The 26870-nt window shown below is 36.5% G+C and overlaps 1 protein-coding gene across 13 annotated transcripts in view; it reads right to left on the bottom strand.

The window, feature by feature from the left end:
- The window catches only part of PACS2 (phosphofurin acidic cluster sorting protein 2), a 414540-nt gene that overhangs the window by 69042 nt on the left and 318628 nt on the right, over positions 1 to 26870 (bottom strand). For all 13 annotated transcript variants that reach the window (XM_007473322.3, XM_007473321.3, XM_056821215.1 and 10 more), the window contains 3 exons: positions 4310 to 4442; positions 2645 to 2749; positions 1164 to 1270 (listed from right to left, as the gene is read on the bottom strand). In XM_007473322.3, coding sequence (XP_007473384.1) covers positions 1164 to 1270; positions 2645 to 2749; positions 4310 to 4442 — 345 coding nt within the window. The remainder of the gene's footprint in view (positions 1 to 1163; positions 1271 to 2644; positions 2750 to 4309; positions 4443 to 26870) is intronic.

The raw sequence follows: 26870 nt of genomic DNA, 5'->3' as shown, positions 1-26870 counted from the left end.
TACCACACTGAACTCATAATTACTAAAGATATACTTATGGATACATTTAGATGTACAAAATTCTACTACAACAAAACAATTTAGGCATTCCATGGAGTTCATAACAGATTAGATCTGCATTTGTTTACAAAGGATGAAGTGGTCTTGTTTCCTAAGGATCTGATTGATTATTCTTCCTATGCCACAGTGAAGAATGATATTGTAGGGTCATTAAGTGACAATCTATAAGTATTTACTATGTGACAGATACAGCTAAATGCTGAGAATATAAAGAAAAAATGCAAAAATAGTCCCTTCTTCAAGGAGCTTACATACCATCGGAGGAGAAGACACATATGTAAACAGGTATATACAAGACACATACAGAGGTGGCAGCCTCAGAGAAGGTAATAGTAAATGACAAACTTGGAAAGGTCTCCTGCAGAATATGGTCCTTGAGCTGATTTTTGAAAGAAGTCAAGGATATTCTGAGATGGAGGTAAGGAAAAACAAGCATTCAGGTATGGAAAGACAGTAAGTGCTAATGTGCCAAAATGTAAGATGGAACAACACTGTGTGGGAGGAAAAACAAGCAGGCCAGTATGTGTGGAGGGGAATGATTATTCTCTGAAAAATGCAACAAGGAACTAATCTTTCAGTCATGCTTTTGAGGAGTACTTTTAAGGGTTGTAGCCAGAAATTTCTGCTATTGGTGATGCTCCAGCTGTTTTGGGGGAGATTTTCCAGAAAGAATGTGGGAAGGAATGAGAACTGATGATGAAACATAGTTGGCATCATTTGCTGTAGACTGGGGTTTATTTTCAGGATAGTAGTAGTCACTCTATTTTCCTGATTGGTAGTGTTGCTACTATGCTCAGGAGTGTGCTTTGATGAACCTTAGCAGAAAAAAAATCACTGCCACTACACGTCTGAAAGCATGTATTTTGTAGTAAGGAATGAAACTTGTGAGAATGATTGTCTACAGATTTCTTACTATTTTAAAAGGGAAGCAAAAATATCACTACTATTTATGAAATAAGTTTATGGCAAGATTATGGAAATGATGATAAGTAACAGAATAGCCAATGCTTTAGACTGAAGCAATTCCTACACATTAAAATAGATTTTTAAAAGCTGATATACTTAGTTCAAAGTTGATGAAAGAAAGAATTTTTAGAACTTACTATCTCTGGATCCTTGAGACAATAGTACTGAAAGCTGCCTGTATATCTGCTGAAGAACATGTGCAGACCACTGGGAGAGTGTGTTTTTGCAAGACATCTGAAAGGAACTAAGATTAAACGAGATTATACATATACATACACACACACACACACATACACACACATATACATACACACATGAGGGTGTGTATATATATACATAAAATCTTATTTATATCAAGCTATACAAATGTAATCTCACATATAGATATAAAATCTTGTGTGTGCATAAATACACACATGAATAATGCTTGTCAGAAAATTTTCACTCACAGTCGCTCCCCACAAGGTCCTCTAGAGGATGGTCTTAATTGATCTAACTTCTTTTATCACAGACATAATCAACACAATTCTTTTTTCAAATTTATTATCTTCAAAAGGGCAAAAAAAAAAAACAACCTAGAAGCAAACTTCATCAAAGGAAAATGAACCAACTATAATTTTGCTTTGAGTTTTGATTAGATTTAATTAAATTTAGAAAGTTCTAATTATGATTACCAATTCTCAAATTGAAAAAAAAAACACTACTGTGTTTAGGAACCTATGATAGGTATAACGAAGGATACAAAGGTATATAAGACACAGTAAGCCCTAAGCCTCAAGGAACTTATAGTTTAGTAGCTGACATATAAATGAATTTTCTTTATATTGTATATTTTTGGGGTGTTTTAATTCTAATTTTCAAGCGAATGTAGGTTCCTTGAGGCCAAGAATTGTTTCATTTGTGTCTTTGTATGCCTAGCTCTTAAACATATACATTTGATGATTGTTGAAATTAATCAGAGGCAATGATGAAGATAATGAAAGGCAATTTAGAAGTTATCCAATCCATGACATGACAAATGAATGGATAGCTTTATATAACATCCTTGACAAAAAGGTACACAGAATCCTGACAAAGAAGCATGTTAAGGGTAGGTCAGTTTCTGATGGCTAGAAATTTGGCTGGGCTGAAGAAGATTTACATTGTATATAGTATGAGTAAAATAGTACTGAAGAGCTGCCTGAATTATCTGCTAAAGAACATGTGCAGACCACTGGGAGAGTGTGTTTTTGCAATACATCTGAAATGAACTAAGATTAATTGAGATTATACATATACATACATACACACATACATACACACACACATGAAGGCGTGTCTATATACATGAAATTTTATTTATATTAACATATACAAATGTAACCTCATATATAGATATAAAATCTTGTGTGTCTATAAATACACACACAAATAATGCTTGTAGGAAAATTTTCATTCACAGTCTCTCACCACAAGGTCAGTTAGAGACCATAAACTATGCAGATAGCATTGTTAGGAATTACCACACCAGAAGAAGCTGTAAATATTTTCTTTCTTATCATTCTCTACCTCAGAGCAATTTCTAATTTAGAAGGAAGAAAGAATAAAATGATACAGATAATATTGGCTTTCTCCTTACCTGTCCTTGCCAGTCAGAAGTATTAACAAGAATTATATTTTCAGGTAGCTGGTCATCAGAAATTAAGATATGATTTAATTGGTCATATACTGTTTTTCTTGGGATCTATTAAAAAAGACAATAAAAATGTTACAATTAAGCTTTTCTTTTTTCTTTTTTTTTAAGGGTTAAAAGTTGACAACATCTAACAAAATTAGTACCTTGGACAAAGAAATTTCTAGGACAAAAATTTCTAATTTATAGGCAAAATGACACAGAAGATGTTCAAATATTCAGAAGGATTACTTTATAAACCCATATGGATAATGTGCAAGGCACTTTCTCTTTGTGCCTCAATTGTCTTATCTGTAAAATGGGGAGTCTGGACTAGATCTATAAATCTCTTCATACCAGTAAATCTATGGTGTTATGTCTGACAAAGGTAAATGCAGGAAATTGATTTTTTCCTTCTTCCTTAGGTGTTTGTGTTTTGGGGCTGGTTTTCTTCCTGTACAGCTGAATATGCTTTGTAAGGAAATTTACATTTAAAATTCCACCTTTGTTATGATTTGGCTAGATATATAACGGTTCTTATCACACTGTACATAGGAAGCAATCTATCAGTCTTCAAAAGACATTGAGATACCCTAGATTATCTGATGCTAATCTACATTTAAAGTAGCTCTTGAGTTTTGACTTTCTTTTTAACTGGAATTTCTTTCCAATAAAGCCATTTTATTTTGAAAGAAAAATCACATAATTGGCTGGAGCTTTTCTTCCATTGAGGAATTTAGCTGAGACCTCCAAAAATGTAACCCAGGAAATTAACTGGGTAAGGATAAAAGGACTTCTGGCTGGGCTTTATGATAAGCATTTTCTAGCTAGTGGTAAATTCCAGAGCATATCCCCCTACTATTTGCTGATTAATTTATAGATTGGCCTGATGTAAATTTTCTCTTTTTGCTGTCTGATATATAAACCTATTTGTTCTCTGTTTGCCTGCCAAGAGATTTACAAGTTTATCTTTGAAATGTAAATCTTGCCTTTTAAAAAAGAATAATAACAATTTCCGTTTAAAAAACCCTGGAAAAATGTTCTTAATAAATCAGTTAAATTAAAAAAAAAAACACCTTTAACTTTGGTCATAAGAAGTGATACTACGTAATGATTCCATGGTAGAAGAGTGATAAAAGCTAGGCAATTGGAGTTAAGTGACTTGCCCAAGGTCACACAGCTAGAAAGTGTCTGAGGCCAAACAGTCCCTAGGCTTAGCTTTCTATCCAAAGCACCCAACCCAACTTTCCTTTTTTTAGCTATAAATTACAATTATATCCTTCTTGCTGACATAACTAAAGAACTCTAGAAAATCTATTAAGAGCTCAAAAGCCATTTAGATACCATGAGTCTATGCAGTGACCATATAAATGCAGTTATTAAAATGTATACATGTTGAAAAGTATGATTGACATCTATTAATAAATACTTTGATATTTTCATTTTGATGTAACTCTAAATTTAGGAAAGAAGGAAGTTTAATAACATCCAAATAGCAAATTCCATTTATTGTAGTCATTTAGTCATAAGCTTTCTTGTTACACTTTCTGTAGCCAAGTGAATGGGTCAATTTATGCCTTCTTCCTCCCAACTCAAAGGAAAAGATGGATCTATAGGCTAAATTATTTTAACCTGCAAATGGTTCCTAGTATCTGGTGAGCGCTCATTATCCAGACTGTTAGCTCTTTCATTCTGTGGCCTCACAGGCTGCCTTTCCTTCAGTGAAGTGCTTCGACCACGCCGCCCAGTCTGCTTTCCCTCTGACCTGCAGAGTTAGTAAACGACATTATTTGAGGGATTTGATCATAGGAAGTAGTTGTTCAGGGAGTGCCCTGAACTGAGAAATGACATTGATGTGTTCAAATACTTTCCATTAGAATCATCAAACACTTTCCCACCTATGTCAGGCAAAGGTTTTAATGCTGAAAAGACACGAAATGGATGCACTTATTAAAAATGTCTCCTTTTTGCTTTCACCCCAAATTATCTCCCCTACAGGAAAATGTCAAGAATTGAATGAAAATAGATAAATATTGTACTGCAAAGTAATTATATATTAGCTTGACAAAAGAAGAGTCAGTGAAGACAGAAATGTCAATAAAACTACAACAACTACTATATTCAAATAATAAAAAGACAACCTACTGTTTAACAGATATAATTTCTGAGAATAATTCCCAGATATTTTGATTATAGTAAAAAGTAAAACAAAAACAAAAATTAGGGTCACCTCAACCTTAGTTTATTTAAATTGGTCCGTAGTACTTGAATCAAAAGACAATTAATAAAAGCTAACTGGCCTTTAAAAGATTCCTGGAAAAAGGTGAACTAACTCTGAGATATGTATATTAAAGAGTAAAATACTTTTGAAAGCACACTGGAATTCTATGACTGTATGTAATTTTGTCAGTACGAGTACTGCTCTCTACAATGCAGATGACTTTCAAGAAAACAGCTGAAATTCTACATTTTGCTTTAAAAAATGCTGGCTTATAATATGACAATACAGAATATTTTATTAAAGATAAGAAAAATATTCAGAGGCAAAAATATAAAGGAAAACGTTACTTGTCTGTATAAAAATATCAACAATGAAATCCCCAAAGAAACAGTTCAGAGGTCAGTTTTATTTAATATTTTTTATAGATTGCAATTAAACATTAAAATTTTTATATTAAAATTATAAGACAGTTCCTCAAGCAAATTCAAACTTGTATACCACTGTCAGATCTTCTAAAACTTTAAGGATCCAACCATTATGGATTTAAGGATTTAACAATTATGGATTCTCCCTCAATTCTTGATTTTAATAGACAAAACTCAGGAGTACCTATGGCTGAAAATTTTGTCACCTTATGGCTAGTGTGAAGAGGAGCTCCTATAAACTTTGACAGGCTAATGAGCAACAATAAGAAGCTAGCCCTTAGGAAAAAAGGTAGAGTATAGAGTCTGTCATTGTGACCATATTTAAAGCCTATTTTGACAGGCCTTTCCAGAACTACTGCTCTACTGGTATAGCATTAGAGAACAAAGATTTATTTCCACATCAATATGAGATATTTGGAATAGACCTTAGAGAAAGGACTATTAGATTAACTTTTTAAAAACTGATATTATTATATTCCTCTATTCCTTAAGATGAGGTTTCTTCTAATTTTGGCAATATTTTACTAATATTACTATCTGTATTTGAGTTGTTTTGTTGCTTCTCTATAATGACTTAATTTACATTTTTGTAATCATTGTTTTACTTCATTGTCATTACACAATGAGGGTGGATTGAGGGAGGTGGTAGTCAGAAGCAAAACAGACCTTTGAAGAGAAGGTAAAAGAGGAAAAAGAAAAGGATAAACAAGGGAAAATAGGATTGAGGGAAATACACAAATTAATCATAACTGTGAATATAAATGAATTGGGAATATAAATGGAATAATGTCGTCCAAAAAATAGAAGTAAAAAAATGAATGGATTAAAAAAAAGAATTCAACAATCTGTTGTTTATAATAAAGGCACTTGAAATAGAAAGATGCAGAGTAAAATTAAGGGACTAGAACAGAAATTATTTTGCTTAAGCTAACTAATTTAACAAAAACCAGAGGTAACAATCATGATATTAAGGTAAAACAAAAGCAAAAATAGTTCTAATTAAAAGAAAAAAAAGAAAAAAATGTTGAAAGCTACCAAAGACATATTCTTTTATTTATTTTTTTAAATGTTCAAACATTATTTATTGGAAACAAATATCATTTTCTATTCCTTCCCCTCCTCCCGCCACCTTGCCCATAGGTGATACACGATTCCACTGGGTATCACATGTCCTTGATCTGAACCCATTTCCATGTTGGTGATATTTGCATTAGAGTGTTCATTTAGAGTCTCTCCTCAGACATGTCCCCTCAACCCCTGTAGTCAAGCAGTTGCTTTTCCTCAGTGTTTTTACTCCCACAGTTTGTCCTCTGCTTGTGGATAGTGTTTTTTTCTCCTAGATCCCTGCAGATTGTTCTTTGAATTGACACTAATGGAGAAGTCCATTACGTTCAATTGTACCACAGTATATCAGTCTCTGTGTATAATGTCTTCCTGGTTCTGCTCCTTTCGCTCTACATCAATTCCTGGAGATTATTCCAGTCTCCATGGAATTCCTCCACTTTATTATTCCATTTAGCACAAAAGTCTTTCTTTCTTTCTTTCTCTTTCTTTCTTTCTTTCTTTTTTTCTTTTTCTTTCCTTCCTTCCTTCCTTCCTTCCTTCCTTCCTTCCTTCCTTCCTTCCTTCCTTCCTTCCTTCCTTCCTCCCTTTTTTTCCCTTTTCCCCTCTTTCCATTCTTTTAAAAAAAAATCCCTCTGTGCAGGACAAAAATGAAGCAGTCCCTGCCCTCAAGAAATTGCAATATATCAGGGGGAGACACCATGTTCAGCATTACAGAAATCTGCCCCAAATCAGTGCTAAGGCATTTGGGGACAGAAATGAAGGTTTCTCAGGTGGAAGAACAACCCAGGCGGAGAGAACAGTCTCTGCAAAGACCCAGAGATGGGAGAACGGAGGTCAGGTGTGACAAACAGCAAAAGGCCAAGTGAACTGGACTAGACTGGACAGCCATGCTCATGAAGAGGAATGATGTATAATGAGGCTGGGAGGCTGGCTTAGAGATTGAGGCTGTAAATGGCTTTAGAGGCCAAACAGAGGAGTTTAAATTGGATCCTCCAAGTCGAGAGGGAGCCAGTGTAGGTGACTAAGTAGAGGAGTGACATGCATCCCTTCCTTCTCTTTCCAACTTCCCCAAATAGGGAGTTTTCCCCAAAGAGAGTCCTGGTTTCCTCGCTTGGTAGTTCGTGATCTCTTTTTCCTTCTCCAATTTCAGGGGGTCCTTTTGGCTTTTATGAGGGGTTTGATCGTTGAAAACAATTGCCACATACATACTTGACAATTTGGTGTATTATTTCCTCTGTCGAGTAGATGGGACAGCCCTCTGAAAGAGGGAAGGGAAAGGACCCTGGGAAAAATTAGGGCGATGGTTTAAAAAAAAGACAATAATAAGAATTTATTTTAGTATCTCTAGTATGGAGGGCTTGTTGTGCCCTCTGAGGGCAGCTCTCCATCCTCTGACACCCACCTGACACCCAGCTCTCACTTGTGGCTCCCAGTAGCTGCTAGCATGTGGCAGCGGCCACACTCCGGGCAATGGCTTTGACAGGCCGGCTAAACCTTGTGAGGGTAGCCATCAGGTCATCGACCCCTGGAGAACCAGGGCTTTGCTCATCCAGCATGTGAAGACTGTTTCGGCGGAACAGACGGAAGAAACCAATAAGAAGGTTCAACAGCTGAGAGGATGACGCAGCAAAGCACTGTGGATGTGCTGGAGGAACTGTAGGGCATGTTGGAGCACAAAGGACAGCTTGGTCATCCAATGCAGCTGAGGAAGTCTCCAGGTGTAACGACTTTTCTTGCCACTGGACCCAGGCTTCCAACGCCAAGAGAGTGGGACTGTCTCTGTGCAACAACTTTTCCACTTAAATCTCCTTCACGCACAAGTGTCTTTGTGCACAATCATCTATACACCATAGATGGAAAATGCACAAAGACAATCGTCATCCTCGGTTACCGAGAGACTACTACCATTCCATTACCAACATATATGACAATTTGTTCAGCCATTCGCCAATTGAAGAGCATTCTCTCATTTTCCAATTTTTTGCCACCACAAAGAGCACAGATATGAATATTCTTGTACAAGTCTTTTTCTAATTTTCTTTTTGGGGTACAAACCCAGCAGTGCTATGGCTGGATCAAAGGGCAGACAATCCTTTTTCACCCTTTGAGCATACTTCCAAATTGCCCTCCAGAATGACTGGATCAATTCACAACCTCCACCAGCAATGAATTAATGTCCCAACTTTGCCACATCCCCTCCAGCATTCATTACTTTCCTTTGCTGTCATGTTAGCCAATCTGCTAGGTGTGAGGTGATACCTCAGAGTTGTTTTGATTTGCATATCTCTGATTATAAGAAATTTAGAACACTTTTTCATGTGTTTATTAATAGTTTTGATTTCATTAACTGAAAACTGCCTATTCATGTCCCTAGCCCATTTATCAATTAGAGAACGGCCTGATTCTTTTTGTACAATTGATTTAGCTCTTTGTAAATTTGAGCAATTAAACTTTTGTCAAAGGTTTTTGTTATGAAGATTGTTTCCCAATTTGTTACTTCCCTTCTGATTTTAGTTACATTGGTTTTGTTTGTACAAAAACTTTTTATTTGATGTAGTCAAAATTATTGATTTTACATTTTGTGAATCTAAGTCTTCCTTGGTTTTAAAATCTTTCCATTCCCAAAGGTCTGACATGTATACTATTCTGTTTGCCTAATTTACTTATAATTTCCTTCTTTATGTTCAAGACATTCACCCATTCTGCATTTATCTTGGTGTAGGGTATGAGGTATTGATCCAATCCTAATCTCTCTCACAGACTGAGAGGGGCAGAGTAAAGATGGCGGCTTAGAAGCAGCAAAAGTTCAGACCTCTGAAAACCCTCCTTTACCGATCACAAACTGAATGTTCCTAGGGGCCTGAAATTCAAACTTAACAACAGGACAGAGCCGGGGAACCCTCTTCTGGACTCAAATCACAAGGTATGCCCCCCAAAAGCCAGAATCCGAGAATACTTGGGTCTAAGAGGAAGGCAGAGGGAAGGTCCCAGGATCCCTCCCCCCCAACCCAGAGGGTGGTGCCCCCAGCGGCAGCGGGAACCTCTGGGTGGGCAAAGGTGCTGGTTTGGAGGGTCTACCTTGTGAGCAGCGGGGCACCAGGCTCGGGGCAACCAGCGTGGACAGCGGGGAGGAAGCCAGGGAGAGACCAGGGAGGTGGTTGGGTCCTTCCATCTGGCTCCAGTCTCACCAGGAGGTTTTTGCCTTGGGGCACATCCAGACCAATCCAGTTGAACCTAATCCCATCAGGACACTTCAGAGCTCAGGGAGGCCAGGACCCCTCACCCCCTTGAGTGCAGGGCCTCCCACAAGGACAGGAACCTCGGGGCGGGCAAAGGCCCTGGGGAACTTTGAGGAAAGCAGAGAAGCAGCTGGAGAGAACTGGAGAGAGCCTGGGGGGCCCAGCCTCCAGGAGTCTTAGGCCTCATAACATATACAGCCCAACCCAGTTGACTTTAATCTGATCAAAAGCCTCCAGAGGACAGGGAAGCTAACATTCCTCTCCTAGAAATTGTACCAAGAGATCTGACAAACCTCCAAGAGGGGAGACTGACAGCCCTAAAACAAAAAAAAAAAGAGAGGAGCAAGAGCACAGACAAATACGGGGAGCAAAGAAGGGGTATACTCGAGCAAACAACAGAATCTCTCCCACATTGTCTTCTAATTTATCCAATAGTTTTTTTTTTATCAAATAGTGGATTTTTGTCCCCAAAGCTGGGATCTTTGGGTTTGTCATAGACTGTCTTGCTGAGGTCACTTACCCCAAGTCTATTCCACTGATCCTCCTTTCTGTCTCTTAGCCAGTATCTACTTGTTTTGATGACCACTGCTTTATAGTATAGATTGAGATCTGAGACTGCAAGTCCTCCTTCCTTTGCAGTTTTTTTTTCATGATTTCCCTGGATATCCTTGATCTTTTGTACTTCCAAATGAACTTTGTTATGGTTTTTTTCTAATTCAGTAAAGAAGTTTTTTGGTAGTTCAACGGGTATGGCACTAAATAAGTAAATTTGGGTAAGATTGTCATTTTAATTATGTTAGCTCGTCCGACCCATGAGCAATGTTTTTCCAATTGTTTAGATCTAGTTTTAACTGTGTGGAGAGTACTTTGTAGTTGTGTTCATATAGTTCCTGTGTTTGTCTCGGCAGATAGATTCCTATGTATTTTACATTGTCTAGGGTGATTTTAAATGGTATTTCTCTTTCTAATTCTTGCTGCTGAAATGGGTTAGAAATATATAGAAATGCTGATGACTTATGTGGGTTTATATTGTATCCTGCAACTTTGCTAAAGTTGTTGATTATTTCAAATAGCTGTTTGGTTGATTCTCTAGGATTCGCTAAGTAAACCATCATATCATCCGCAAAGAATGATAGCTTGGTCTTTTCATTGCCAATTTTAATACCTTCAATTTCTTTTTCTTCTCTAATTGCTACTGCTAGTGTTTCTAGTACAATGTTAAATAATAAAGGTGATAATTGGCATCCTTGTTTCAATTCTGATTTTACTGGGAAGGCTTCTAGTTTATCCCTATTGAAGATGATGTTTGCTGATGGTTTTAGATATATACTGCTTATTATATTTAGGAAAGGCCATTCTATTCCTATACTTTCTAGTGTTTTCAATAGGAATGGGTGTTGCATTTTATCAAAGGCTTTTTCTGCATCTATTGAGATAATCATGTGATTTTTGTCTGTTTACTTGTTAATGTGGTCAATTATGTGGATAGTTTTTGTAATATTGAACCATCCTTGCATTCCTGGTATGAATCCTGCCTGATCATAGTGGATAACCCTTGTGATGACTTGCTGGAGTCTTTTTACTGGTATCCTATTTAAGATTTTTGCATCTATATTCATTAGGGAGATTGGTCGATAGTTTTCTTCCTCTGTTTTTGACCAGCCTGGCTTTGGGATCAGTACCATGTTTGTGTCGTAAAATGAATTTGATAGAACTTCTTGGCTTATTCTGTCAAATAGTTTGTATAATATTTGGATTAGTTGTTCTTTGAATGTTTGATGGAATTCATTTGTGAATCCATCTGGATGTGGGGATTTTTTCTTAGGGAGTTCTTTGATGGCTTGTTCAATTTCTTTTTCTGATATGGGGTTGTTTAGGTAATTTACTTCTTCCTCTTTTAGTCTAGGCAATTTATATTTTTGTAAGTATTCATCCACATCATCTAGATTGCCATATAATTGGGCATAGTAAATTTTAATGATTGCCTTAGTTTCCTCTTCATTAGAGGTGAGGTCTTCCTTTTCATCTTCGATACTGTCAATTTGATTTTTTTTCTTTCCTTTTTTAAATTAGACTGACTAGTACTTTGTGTATTTTATTTGTTTTTTCAAAGTACCAGCTTCTAGTCTTCTTGATTAAATCAATAGTTCTTTGACTTTCAATTTTATTAATTCTCCTTTGAGTTTTAGGATCTCTAATTTAGGCTTCATCTGAGGATTTTTAATTTATTTTCTAATTGTTTTAATTTGCATGCCCAATTCACTGACCTCTGCCCTTCTTAATTTGTTAATATAAGAACTCAAGGATATAAATTTCCCCCTGAGTACTACTTTGGCTGCATCCCATAGGTTTTGAAAGGATGTCTCATCATTGTCATTTTCTTCAATGAAGTTACTCTTTAACTAACCAGTTTTAGAAAATCATATTGTTTAATTTCCAATTAATTTTTGATTTACCTCTCCATATTCCCTCACTAATTATTATTTTCATTGCATTGTGATCTGAGAAGGTTGCATTTATTATTTCTGCTCTTTTACACTTGTTTGCAATGTTTTTATGCCCTAATACATGGTCAATTTTTGTGAATGTACCATGTGCTGCTGAAAAGGTGGTGTATTCCTTTTTGTCCCTATTTATTTTTCGCCACCTATCTACTAACTCTAACTTTCTAAGATTTTATTCACTTCTCTTACCTCTTTCTATTTATTTTTTGGTTTGATTTATCTAGTTTGGATAGAGGAACGTTCAGGTCTCCCACTAGTATAGTTTTTCTATCTATTTCATCCTTGAGCTCCACTAGTTTCTCCTTTAGAAATTTGGATGCTATGCCATTTGGTGCATACATTTTATCATTGTCTATACTGCCTTTTATCAGGATGTAATTACCTTCTCTATCTCTTTTAACTAGATTTATTTTTACTTTGGCTTTGTCAGATATCATGATTGTGACCCCTGACTTCTTTGTATCAGTTGATGCCCAATAGATTTGGCTCCACCCTTTTACTTTCACCCTATGTGTATCTACCTTAATCATGTGTGTTTCTTATAGACAGGATTTGGTAGGGTTTTGTATTCTGATCCACTCTGCCATTCCTTTGCATTTTATGGGTGTGTTCATTCCATTCACATTCAGAGTTATGATAACTGTGTATTTCCCAGCATTTTGATTTCTACTCCTGGTCCTGCCTTTTCTTCTTTCACTATTTCTCTCTATAACAATGTTTGTTTTTATTCAGTCTCCCTAGTTCCCACCCTTATTTTACTTCCCTTTCTACTCCCCTCTCTTCTTATTCCCCCCTTATTTTCCCTGTAGTCTTTCCAATATTACCTATCCGCCCATCCCCCCTTGTACTGCTTCCCTCGCGACCAGTCTGTTTGTTACCCTTCTGTTCCCCTATAGGGGGCAAATCCATTCTCTGCCCCAATGGACTGGATTGTTCTTCCCTTTCTGCATCAATTTCAAAGCATGTAAGAGTTGAGTATTTCCTGTCTCCTACCTCTTTACCTTTCCAGTGTATTGATGTTCTCCTCCCTCCCACCACGAGCTTCTTTGTGACAAAAATTTACCGCATTTGTTTCTTTTCCCATTTCTTTTAATATTAACCTATTTTAGCTCTAGTTATATATATGCATATATATATACACACATACACATGTGTATGTATTTATGCATGTATATATCTATCTACCCATTTATGTCTTGTCCTTTCATCCTATACAGTTTGTCACTGTTCGCTCTAAGTATAATTCTTTTAGGTGCCCAAGTAATAACAACAGTTTTTAGGAGTTACCAATCACCTCTTTTTTTTATAGGGATACATACCATTTTATCCTATTGATTCTCTTAAAAAATTTTTTTTGTGTTGTTTTGTTTTTTCTTTTTTCCCTCTTTTTTCAATTACCTTTTCATGATTCTCTTGAGTTCTCTGCTTGGACATCAAATTTTCTGTTCAAGTCTGGTCTTTTCTTTACAAATTCTTGGAATTTTTCTATTTTGTTGAATGACCATACTTTCCCCTGTAAGAATATAGTCAGTTTTGCTGGGTAGTTGATTCTTGGTTGTAGAACTAGTTCCCTTGCTTTCAGGAATATCATATTCCATGCCTTTCGGTCCTTCAGTGTGGATGCAGCCAGATCCTGCATTATCCTCACTGTGGTTCCGTGGTATCTGAATGACTTCTTCTTGGCACTTCTTGTAATATCTTTTCTTTGGTCTGATAGTTCTTGAATTTGGCTATAATATTCCTGGGTGTTGTCAGTTGGGGATTAAGTATAGGAGGTGATCTGTGGATTCTTTCAATCTCCACTTTTCCCTCTTGTTCTAGGATATCGGGGCAGTTTTCTTGAATAATTTCCTGTAGTATGATGTCCAGGCTTTTTCTTTTGTCATGGCCTTCTGGTAAACCAATGATTTTTAAATTGTCTCTCCTTGAAAGATTTTCTAAATCCTGTTTTGTGAATGAGATGCTTCCTATTTTGCTCAATTTTTAAATTGTTTTGGTTTTGTTTTATAGTGTCCTGCTGCCTTATGAGGTCACTTAATTCTAATTGTTGTATTCTGGTTCTTAAAGACTGGATTTCATCCCTTGCTTTTTGGTCATCCTTTCCTTTGGGTCTGATTTTCTTTGGAGGTCATCTTTCATCCTCTTTACCTCGTCTTTCATCTCCTTTTTCTTAACTTTTCTTCTTCACCTCATCTTTCATCTCCTTTGCCTCATTTCCCAGCTGGTTGATTTTGGCTTTCAAGACATTATTTTCTGTTTCCAGATGACTTATCTTAGTTTTTAAGTTCTTTTCCCAATTGTCTTCAGCCTCTCTTTATTGTGTTTTGAATTGCATTTTGAGTTCTTCCAAAGCCTGTATGCAATTCGCTGAGATTTCTGATTTTTCCTTTGCTGATCCCTCTCCCTGTTTCATTCACTTTTTGCTTGTTACCTGTATAGAAGCTGTCCATTTTAATTTCTTTCTTCTTCTGTTGTTTGCTCGTATTTACTCCTTCCTTGCTCCCCATATTAATCTGTGCTCTTGCTCCTCTCGTTTTTTTTTTTTTGTTTTGGGGCTTTCTGTCAGTCTCCCCTCTTGGAGCTTTGTCAGATTTTTCAGTGCAGTCTCTGGGGGAGGAATGTTGGCTTCCCTGGCCTCTGGAGTCTTTTGATCTGATTAAGTTCAGCTGGGTTGGGTTGTATGTGCTCTGAGGTTGAAAACTCCTGGAAGGCTGGAGCCAAATGGAAGGTCTCAGCCGCCCAGGCTCTCCCCAGTTCTCTCCAGCTGCTTCCCTGCCGCCTGCGTTCCACGCTCTGAGTCTGGCAGAACCCTGTCTGCAAGGTAAAACCTCTAGACCAGTGCCTTTGCCACCCCCCTCCCCCGCCGAGGTTCCTTTCCTTGCGTGAGACCCTGGACTCTAGTGGGGGAGGGGTCCTGGCCTCCCTGAGCTCTGAGGACTCCTGATGGGATTAGGTTCAACTGGCTTGGTCATGATGTGCCCCGAGGCAAAAACCTCAGGTGAGACTGGAGACAAATGGAAGGACCCAGCCACCAGGACTGTCAGTTCTTCGATCTCTCTCTCTGGCTTCTTCCCTGCCACCTATGTTGGATGCTCTGAACCTGGCATATCCTTGCTCACAAGGTACACTCTCCAGACCAGTATCTTTGCCTGTCCAGAGGTTCCTGCTGCTGCTGGGGGCTCAGTGCTCTGGGTTGGGGGGGGAGGGGTCCTGGGACCTTCCTTCTGCCTTCCCCTTTGACCCAAGTGTTCTCGGATTCCGGCTTTTGGGGGGGGCGTACCTTTTAAACTGAGTCCAGCAGGAGGGTTCCCTGCCTCTATCCTGTTGTTAAGTTTGAATTTTAGTCCCCTAGGAGCATTCAGTTTGTGATTGGTAAGGAAGGGTTTTCAGAGGTCTGAACTTTTGCTGCTTCTAAGCCATCATCTTGACTCCACCCCCACAATTTCAGACAGACTCTTTTAAAAAATGTTCAATGACTTATAGAAGGAAATACTGTAAATCTCGTTTATCGTCCTTCATTTTTTTAGAGGATCAATGACATCATGGGGGTAAAGCTAATGTTGGACATTAATTGTATTTAAGTGAGGAAGATTTGCACAAAGTAGACAATCTTGCTTTCTCTTCCAGAATTGTTAAAGTTAAATTAAAAACTTCTGGTTCTTAGTTTTCATAGAGCTTATTAATTTTCACTTGAAGTAGAGAAAGCAGATATGTAGAGATTAAAACCTATTTTCTAATCTAATTCTAAATATGTGTCTCTCCACATGGCTGTCTCTCTTAGCCATGGTCCTCCACAGCTGACATCCATGGGAAGAGAGAGGGAGCACCCCTTCTTTTATCCTTTCCTTTTGGTCTGGAACCATAACCTTTTATTCCATGTCATGTCCCTAGGATTCTTCACTTATGACCTCTATTTAGAGAATTCATGTGATGTCTAGTCAAGCAGCACAGGGATGCGGGTCGAATGACCTTTACACAAAATCCCCTGTGATTCTTTTGGGAGATAAACATGTTAAAATCTTCCTACTTGGGGTCTTGGGAGATTAACATGCCTGGTATCCCCAATGAATCATTTCACAGAACCAGCTTATACCTCAAAAGATTCTCTTACTAGAAGTGTATAAAATAGTGTACTTCATAAAGGGGAATTACAACAATTTGGGAATAAGAGGGAAATAAAAGAGAAAGAAAACAAAAATGATTTATAGACACATTGAGAAAAAGCCAATTAGGAGGTGTTCCCCTTTGGCATAAGAGTTTACATTCAGAATAAATAATATTTTCAATCCCCTTCAGTTCAGTTCATTATATCCTGGATATATCTGGGTTTTTTGATGCAATGTGTGGTTTCCACAAGCATCCTTTTGGTACCTTCTCCAAAAGATTCACTTTCTTCATTCAGGGTATTGGCGATTTTCTTTCCCTAAAATTTCTTCAAGACTTTAAACCTTGGATTTTAGGATAATTTTACAACCTCTCCTGAGGAGAGTGTTAACCAATACCAGAATTATCCTGGAATACATGACTGAGTTATGAAGTATATGAATACATTTTCAAAAGAAAACCAACAAAATTCAAAAAACCCAATGGAAGAGAAAAAAATAAATTCTGGATAAAAACATTTTTTTCTCATAATCTTATGTATATAAAATTACAAGTAAAAAAAAAAAGCCAAAATAGGTCCTTGAATCACCAACAAGGCCTACTTAAAGTGATTTATGTCCTACAAACCTGCAGGACAAATGCAGCAATATTGTGCTTACCCACTGGCAGCCAGGACTACAGAAAATTGCCATACTATAAAAGAGAAGGAAATAGAATCTGAGGTAAAAGGGAAATGTGATTGATTATCATCAATCTTAGGGATAAGGGAGCCAAAATGAAAGCCAAACTAAGGTACTTGTAGGAATTCCGCATGGGGAAGTCCAGTGTCTGAATCTGTCAAACAGCTGCTTCCTCGAACCTTAAAACAATTCCTCTGCCTTGGCACAGATCCTCATCAATCCCACAGGGATTGTTGGTCTCCTTGACCTTGCGCTTCTTGGCTCTGAGTAGTGACTCTTTTGTGATCCCTTTTATTGAAATAGGACACAATTATTAGTTAAAGTCCCATAATACTTAACAACCAATGGCAGATTTTCAGAGTTTAAAGCTTTTTGGGTATGCATTGGTATTAGGGCTAATAGATATTGTAACTCATCCTGCGAAATAAAAAACATTAATACTGATTCCATTATAGCAAGTACAAAAAATTAAGAAAAAAGAATCAAATACTCTATTGTTAATATGAAGAATAATAAAAATTAAAAATTTAGGAATTCGTATTTCACATTACGTGTGACAATGTGTCAGCCAAGCAGAGGCACAACACAAAATTTTTTTTTACTTAAAAATGAGCTCTAATCCCCCTTGAACTTGGCCATGATCCATGGTGTGAGTTTATGTAATTTTTTTTTCCAGGTAAAAGCTCATATTTATTACTGTGTACTGGAATAGTTGCCCATGACAAAACAGAGCTCCGATGGATCTGGTGACAAACCCAGCATCCATAAAGACCTATGGCTTTGCCACAGAAAAGTCTAACTTGTCTATGAAATTTTTTAAATGGTATTATCTCTAGTCCAGGCATAGGAGGAGGGTACAAATAAAGACAATGCAACAGAACATATTGATAATAGCCAAAACATAGTAACTGAAAGTGACATAGTATAACAGAATGTTTTAGATTAGATTAATACGTAAACTTAAAAATAAAATTAAATCTTAAAACAAATAAGCAGCAAATACATGTGACAGGATAGTCAATCAGAATCAATAGAAGGTACCGATTTTACATGTGAGTAAAGAATCCAATAGTCTTTTCTCCAATTTTGATAGCTTTTGGAGTAGTTCAGTGGGAATTATATACACCTTGTTTCCTGGATGTAGATCTGTAATAAAGATGCTTTACATAGCCTTCTTCACTATGGGGAGGGGAACAAATGGAAACAGTTAACATCAATAAAGCAGTGGGGTCTTGAAAGGGCTTAAAATTCACCTCCAGACTCTCTGACTTCCCTTCCCCACTTGAGTATCATCGTTCATCTAGATTTCTTTGGTCACACCTCTGGCCATTTTGATTATTTCTCTGTGGTACCTCACAGTGATAACACATTCGTTGGCTTGGTACATTATTGTCTGAGTGGTAATTTACCCTATTACATTCACTGATCCTGTTAGAGGATCTGTTATTGTTATTATCATTTCTCAAGCTTCTTCTATTTTCCTGATTCCCCTTCCTACAATTCATAGTTACATGACTTTCCTTTCCATGAAAATAATATGTTAGTGGTTGCTTTGTAGATTCCTTTAAAGGAGCTATGACCTTTGCCTGTTTTACAGCTGCTTCTTTTACTTGTTCCTTTTATGTAGTTATTTCCTTCTTTAATTTCTCCTCTAATTTCTTCATTAATTTAGCATCCTCTCTATCTTTCTTTTCATGGCTGGTGAAAACGTAAACTGCCACTCTTTTTAATTCATCAAGGTCCATAGTAGGCCGGTTTGGACATTGAGTCATAAAATATTTCCTAACCACCCTGCAGCAGTTTTTTACAAATTGTGTCCTTATGTGTCTAACATCTTTTTTCCTAGAAAGATCTAGGTCCAGATGTCTGCATCCCAGCTCAATAAGCCTATCCACAAACTGTAATGGCTTCTCATTATCTTCCTGCTTTAAGTCTTTGAATTTAGTCCAAGTACCTGGTCTATTAGTACAGGTTCTCTCTGTTTTTACTAATGCATACCTAGTCTGACATAGATGTAAATAATCTTCCTCTGAATTAGGGTCCCATTTAGGGTCTTTTAGTTGTCCAGTGAATTGTACTCTCTTTCTCGGCCTGATTAACAAGAGAAAAAACCTTATTTCTTTCTAGTTCTGTTAACAAAGCATGGGGCAAATCCCCTGTGTCAATCCAATTAGGATCATAAGATCTGAAAATGCTTTCAAACTTATTTATGACTACAATAGTTTCATCTTCAAGGGACAGTTTTTTTCCTATTAATCTTTCAATGTCTTATGGGGAGAAAGTTGTATAATGTCTAATATTTATTAAATTTCCTTGTTTATTTTAAGTGGGAACAACCCTTAGATGGAACAGGCCTTTATTTGAATTGTCTGTGGTTACTGCTGCTTGGCTTGTTGCTCTAGTTGGGGCTGAGTGGGTGGGGGCAGGGGAAGAAGAGGCAGAACAAAGGGAGATTGAGCAGGGGTGAAGGTGGGGAAGGAGAGGAGGAGACCGGGGAGGATGGGTGGGGTTGGGCAGGGAAAGGAGGGTAGGGAGAGGAATGGCAGAGAAGAGTAGGAAGATGGTTGGGAGGTGGAAGAGAGTGGAGGCAGGGAATGTGGGTGGGGTTTGGGTAGCAGAGAGGGAGAAACTGTATGAAGTAAGGGTAGTTGTGTTGAGGATCACAAGGTAAGGTAAGGTAGAGAGGTGGGTTGGGGGAGGGGAAAGGAGGAGTGGGAGGTGAGCAGGGTCTGATAGGAGGAGGGGCAGAAGGAGTAAAATACTGGTCTGGATCAAGAGAAGGAGCCTTCTTGTGGGCAGGCTGGGAACAAGGTGAAGTGTCTTTTTTGTTAGATTTAATCAAGAGTTTAGGAGGAGAAACTAAAGGAGTTAAGTCAGAATTGTCTGGACCCAAAGAATGAGTAGCCCTGGCTGGAGGGCAAGGAGGGCAATCTGTCAGGGTTTTCAGAGTTAACTAGGCTATTTTCAGGGCTACTGAGTTTGGTTGGTTTCTCAAAATATGTTCACAGGAGTCAGTAGCTATATTCTTTAGAATTTTTATGGCCAATGACTGGTTTTAGTTCTTTCAAAGCTTTAAAACTGAAAGAACCATACCTTGGTTAGCTAAAAGATTTTTGTGTCCAGGCTTTGCAAGGGTTTTTCACCACCTTTTTTGTCATCTAATCCTCCTTAGGAAACTCTTGTTCATTTCAACTACATAGTATCTTATATAGTAGAGAACCCTTAGGCACTTTACTGGTTTTGTCTCTTTATTTAACATAATCTCTGGTCCTTTTGAGTCTGAATTTAGAAGAAAAATTTCTAGGCTTTCTGTTCTGATCTGTCTATTGTAATTATTCTGACTTGCTGAATGGGCAATTCAAATAATGAATGGAAGGATCCTAAAACATGAAAAAAAATTTGAGATGCAACTTCCTTTAATTTTATTGTAGAAAGCAGCTATATTTGGTCAAGGTTAAATAAGAAACCAATGCAAGACAATAGTGCTACTAATAAATACATATAATAATCATAATAATTTTTAAAACTATTATGATGTTTGAAATAATGAAGCCCTGAATTAGTATATTTGATTAATAAATATTGCATTGAATTAGGCTGGCTTAATTTGATTTTGTTCAATTTTATTAATTTGGTTTTATTTAATTTAAAATTATTTAAAATTATTAATACTTCTTTTATTTAAATTTATTCAATGTGATTGAATTTGGTTTGATATATTAAATTATATTTAATTTTATTATTTATATTAAATTGCCTGTATTTTACTTCTTGCTTGTGGGTAGCACTACATATGTGTGTACTGGTTGATGTTCACCTTTAGCCACAGCTGGAGGCACAGAGCCTCAGCCCCTTGCTGGGAGGTCAGAGTACAGTGGGTAGCATGGGAGATCCCCTGTGTGGGCTGGTACTTCAGTTCCCATCCTCACAGCTAGGAGTGTGGAAGCCCTCCTGGGTTAGGATAGGGTGTGGATGGGGCCAGAGGCTCCTGCTCTGGGCATGGTCAAGAAGGTACTGCCTGGGGTCCAAGCTGTGGTCCAGACTATGCGGAGAACCTGCTACTCTCAGTAGTCTAGGAGCTGCCTTAGTTCCAAGCTGGAAGCCTGTAGCTGGGGGGTGGGGGAAGGGGAAGGAAGGGAGTAGCTACAACAAGAGGCAGGGAGCAGGGGATGGAAGCCAGTAGAGGCCCATCTCACCAGATGGAGCTCTGTGAGGGGTGGCTAATTGTTGCTAAAAGCCCAGCTCACCAGGCAGCAGTAAGGTAATGGGTAGGGGCTAGCTCTTCAGCTTTTCCCAGTCACTACTGAGCTCTGAGCTAGTTTAGGTTTAAGCGGAGGGAGTTTATCTCACCCATCAAGGCAGCAGGCTCAGCAGGGACAGGTGAAGCAGTGGAAGGGATGGGCAGCAAGCAGCAGCAGTGCAGCTTATCAGCAGAAGCAAGGTAGCAGTTTAGGCAGGGGGAGCAGTGAAAAAACGTAAAAACAGCTTTCCAGCAGAGATAGAGCAAAATTTATCTATTCTTTATTCTATACTAAAAGGCGTTCTTAAAATAAAATGAGGATTCTTTTTCTAAAACTTCAGGTGGTTGCCATCTGTTAAAGTTAAATTAAAAACTCCTGGTTTTTAGTTTTCACAGAGTTTTATTAATTTTCACTTGAAATAGAGAAAGCATATAGGTAGAGATTAAAGCCTATTTCTAATCTAATTCTAACCACCTGTCTCTTCAAATGGATATCTCTCCCAGTCATGGTCCTCCAGTGCCACCGTCCAAGGGAATAGAGAGCAAGTAATCTCTTGCATCCCCTTTTTTATCCTTTCCTTTTGGCCTGGAACCATAACTTTTTAGTTCTAGTCCTGGGAGGAGGGGTTTCCCTTTACAAAGTTATCAAAGTCCAATGGCAAGACAAAAGTCATGACTGGTAATGGCCACGGATGTAGTGAATGATCTTGGTATTTTCAATATGTGTTCAAGCTCTAAGAGTTTTGCAGTGCCTGCATCACATGTCTTCTTAGCTACTGAAATAAATTATTTTCATCTGCCTATTTGACCCAGGGAATTCTTTACCTGCTATGGGGAGTTGCTCCCCCATTCCCCCAAATCACTGATGTATTTGTGGCATATCAGTTATTCTCAACATGGTTTAGTTCATTTGCTGGGATGGTTTTCCAAGGCAGGGTCACTGCATAATTTATAGATTATTGGATTATAGATGAGAGAATGCCAGATGGGCATCAAAGGTGGATGAGCAGTCCTGTGTAAGTCTGTATGAGTGTTGAAGAACTACTACTTTTGGCAGAATGGCTTGCTGAGCCAAATTCTGGGCTGCTTACAGTAAAATTATACTAGAGGGGACCACTCTCAGAATGAGACAAATCCAACCAAAAAATAAGTAGTTAAGGATATGAATAGAATTTCAGAAACATTAGGACTGATAGCCCTCTGGAGTAAACTGAATGTGAAAAGAAATAAATTATTTTTTCTCATCAGTATAAGTCATTTACATAAAAATGACCATGTATTAGGGCATAAAACTTCACAAATTAAATGAAGAAAAGCAGAAATATTAAATGCATCATTTTCAAATTACAATGCAGTCTAAAATTGAATTGGAAATTATATAATCTAATCCTAAAGAATGAATGAGTCAAAGAACAATCATAGCAACAATGTGTAATTTCTTTATGGAGAATGACAACAATGAAACAACATAGAAAAATTTATGGGGTTTAGCCAAAGCAGTACTTAAGGGAAAATTCAAATCTCTAAATGTTTGCATCAATAAAACAGAGTAGATCAATAAACTGGAAATGCTTCTAAAAAACTAGAAAAAGAACAAGTTTAAAATTCCCAGTAAATAACCAAATTGTAAATCTAGAAAATCAAAGGTGATAATGAAAGTGAAAGTAAGAAAATCATTGCAGTAATAAACACATCTAGGAACTGGTTTTATGAATACAAAAAACCAAAATAAAACCCAATACCATAAAACCAATAAAATACATAAAATCACTGATTAATTTGATTTAAAAAAAAAAGGAAAACGAAATCACCAATATCGAAAATGAAGAATAAAAGCATCACCAATGAAGTAGAAATGAATGCAATTGTTAGGAACTATTTTGTAATTACAGGCCTATAAAACTAACAAACTAAGTGAAATGGATATTTAATTGCCCAGATAAAAAGAGAAAATAAAATACTTAAAATAATTCTATTTTAAAAAAAGAAGTCAAAGAAGCCAACAATGACCCTAAGGAAAAAGGGTCAGCACCTCACACCTAGAAGATTGGACAATATGACTGCAAAGGAAAGCAATAAATGTTGGAAGGGATGTGGCAAAATTGGGACACTAATGCCACATTGGTGGAGTTGTGAACTGGTCCAACCATTCTGGAGGGCAATTTGGAACTATACACAAAGGGTTTAAATGAATGCCTGCTCTTTGATTGAGCTATATCACTGCTGGGTTTGTACCCCAAGGAGATAATAAAGAAAAAGACTTATACAAAAATATTCATAGTTGTACTCTTTTGTGGTGTCAAAAAATTGGAAACTGAGGGGGTGTCCATCATAATTGGGGAACAGCTGAATAAATTGTGGTATATGTTGGTGATGATACTACTGTGCTAAAAGGAATAATAAAGTGGAGGAATTCCATGTGAACTGAAACTACCTCTAGGAATTGATGCAGAGCGAAAGGAGCAGAACCAGGAGAACATTATACACAGAGACTGATACATTATGGTACAATAAAATATAATGGGACTTTCCTACCAGTAGAATGCAATGACCCAGGACATTCCAGAGGAATTTAGGAGAAAGAATGCTGTCCACATTCCGAGAAAAAACCGTGGACCCAGAAACGCATTAGAAAAATATAAGATTGACCATGTAATGTGATAGGGATGTTATTAGGATTTTGATGTTAAAGGATCACTCTACTGCAAATATGAATAACATGGAAATAGGTTTTGAACAATGATACATGCATAACCCAGTAGAACTGCTTGTTGGCTTTGGGAGGGGGGGAAGAGAAAGTGTGCGTGGGGTCATGAATCATGGAACCATGGAAAAATATTCTAAATAAAAAAAAAAGAAAGAAAAAAGTGCCAAGACCAAACAGATTGACAAATGAATTCAATCAAACATTTAAAGAACAATTAATTCCAATACTATGTAAACTGTCTGGAAAAATGGGCAAAGAAGTCCTAGTAAATTCCTCTTATGCAGCAAATATGGTGCTGATACCTAAACCAGGAAGAGCAAAGACAAAGAAAGAATTATTCTAATATGCTAATTTCCCTAATGAATATTGATACAAAAATTTAAAATAAAACACTAGCAAGCAAATTATAGCAATATATCAGAGAGTATACATTATAACCATTTAGACTTTATACCAGGAATATAGGGCTGGTTCAATATTAGGAAAGTTATCAGCACATAGTGATAAAAATAGACAAAATAAAAATCATAGGATTATTTTAATAGATGTAGAAAAGATTTCTTGACAAAACATAACATTCATTTCAATTAAAATACTAGAAATTATAGAAATTCTTTCTTTAAAATCAAAAGACATATCCATCTAAAAATATCAGCAACTATATCTTTAATGGGTAAAAACTAAACGTCTTCCCAATAAGATCAGGGTTCCATGTAACAAGGATGCCAATATTCACCACTATTATTCAGTACTGTACTAAAAATTCTAGCTATAGAAATAGGAAAAAAAAAGAAATTAAACCAACTCTGAACTAGGAAAACATTGTACATAGCAATAGCAATATTGTGGAATATTGTGGAATAGACTTAGCTATTCTCAGCAATACAAAGATTCAGGACAATTCTGAGGCACTTAGGACAAAGAATGCTATACACCTCCAGAGAAAACTGTTGGACTCAGAATGAAGATGAAAGGACACAATTTTTCAATTGTTTATTTGGGTTTATATTTTGAGATTTTTGTTCTATAAAATTAATCACTTATTAAAATGAACAATATGGAAAAACAACAACTCTGAGATATACCATAAGCATTCAGATAGGCCATTATGAAAGAAAAGGAAGATGACAAAAGGAGGAGGGGATGTGAAAAAATGCCCTGACAGTGTAGTTGTGAACTAATCCAACTATTTTGGAAAGCAATTTTTAACTATGCCCAAAGGACTATAAAACTATGACCTAGTAATACCATTATTATTTTGTCTCCCAAAACGATTTTTTAAAAATGAAAAGGATCTATGTATACAAAAATATTTATTGCACTTTTTTTGTGGTGGCAATGAATAAGAAACTGAGGGGGATACCTACCAATTGGAGAATGTCCGAATAAGTTGTAGTATATGATTATCAGGGAATACTATTTTATTATGAGAAATGATGAGCTGGATGGTTTCAGACAAAATCTGGAAAAACTTGTATAAATTGATGCAAAGTGAAATGTGCAGAAATAGAACACTGCACATAGAAAATGCAATATTGTTTGGATTATTAACTGTGAATGACAGTTATTTTCAGCAATAGAATGGTCTGAGACAATTCCAAAGGACTTATGAAAAATGCTACTGACTCCAGATAAAGAACTGATTGAATGGCAGACTAAAGCATACTTTTTAAACTTTATTTTTGTTTTTCTTATTTTTGTCTGTATCATCTTTCACAACATGACTAATTTGGAAATGTTTTGAATGACTGCACATATATAAACTATATCAAATTGCTTATCCTCTCATTGAGGAAGAATGGGGAAGGAGCAAAATGGAATGCAAAATATTAAAAAACAAATGTTAAAAATAATTTTATGTGTAATTGGAAAAAATTAAATATCTGGTAAAAGTGCTCTAAATTTCTATTTAGCTCACAAAAATGCAAATTCAAACAACTCTTGAGGTATCACCTCACATCCACCACACTGGCCAATATGAAAGAAAAGGAAAAATGATGAATTATTGAAGAGATGGAGAAAAACTGGAACATTAATGAACTGTTGATAGAGTTGTGAACTGATCCAACCATTCTGGAGAACAAAATGGAACTACAGCCCAAGGGATCCTACTGTAATCCAACAATTTTCCAATAGGTCTAAAGAGATAATAAAAAGGATTCATTTGCTGAATAGATTTATATAGATGGCATCTTTGTGGTGGCAAAGAGTTTGGAAATTCCTCATCAATTGGGAAATGCTTGAATAAACTGTGGTATATAATTATGATTATTGTGGTATAAAAATGATTAAAACAAGATGATTTCAAGGAAAGCCTGGAAAGGGAAGGGAAAAAATCTCAAATATAAAATGTCAGGAAGCAACTTTCAAAAATTATTCCTACATATAACTGAAAAAGAAGAAAAACGAAGTGCTTAACTATTTTATAGGTCTTTTCAAAATGCAGCTTTTAGCATTCTATTGCTTTGTTTTCAATTTTTGATCACTTTTTTGATATTCACAATTCTTATTTCTATATTTGTGAATATTTGGGTTTTTTAGTTGTATTCATGCACAATTAATTGTTATACCTTTTTGTTAATATGTGTCAATAGAAAAAATTTTCCTCTTACATTTAGTTACCTTGATATTCTTGATATTGGTTCTTCTAGATGAACTTTGTTATAATTTTTTCTAATTCTATAAAAGAGTTTCTTGTAAGTTTGCTAGGTATGGCACTGAATAAGTAAATTAATTTGGGTAGGATTATCATTTTTATTATATTAGCTTGTCCTACCTATGAGCAATTGATGTTTTTCATATTATTTGGATCTAGTTTTAATTGTGTAGAAAGTGTTTTGTAGCTGTGTTTATATAATTCCTGCATTTGTCTTGACAGATAAGATTCCAAAATATTTTATTTCTTTCTAGGGTGATTTAAAATGGAATTTCTCTTTCTAATTCTTGCTGCTGAGTTATATTAGAAATATATAGAAATGCTGATGATTTATATAGGTTAATTTTGTATC

This window comes from Monodelphis domestica, chromosome 1, assembly GCF_027887165.1.
Source record: "Monodelphis domestica isolate mMonDom1 chromosome 1, mMonDom1.pri, whole genome shotgun sequence".
NCBI classification, from domain to species: domain Eukaryota; kingdom Metazoa; phylum Chordata; class Mammalia; order Didelphimorphia; family Didelphidae; genus Monodelphis; species Monodelphis domestica.
Note: the sequence above shows the minus strand (reverse complement) of the source record. Positions and strands in the feature narration are given on the sequence as shown.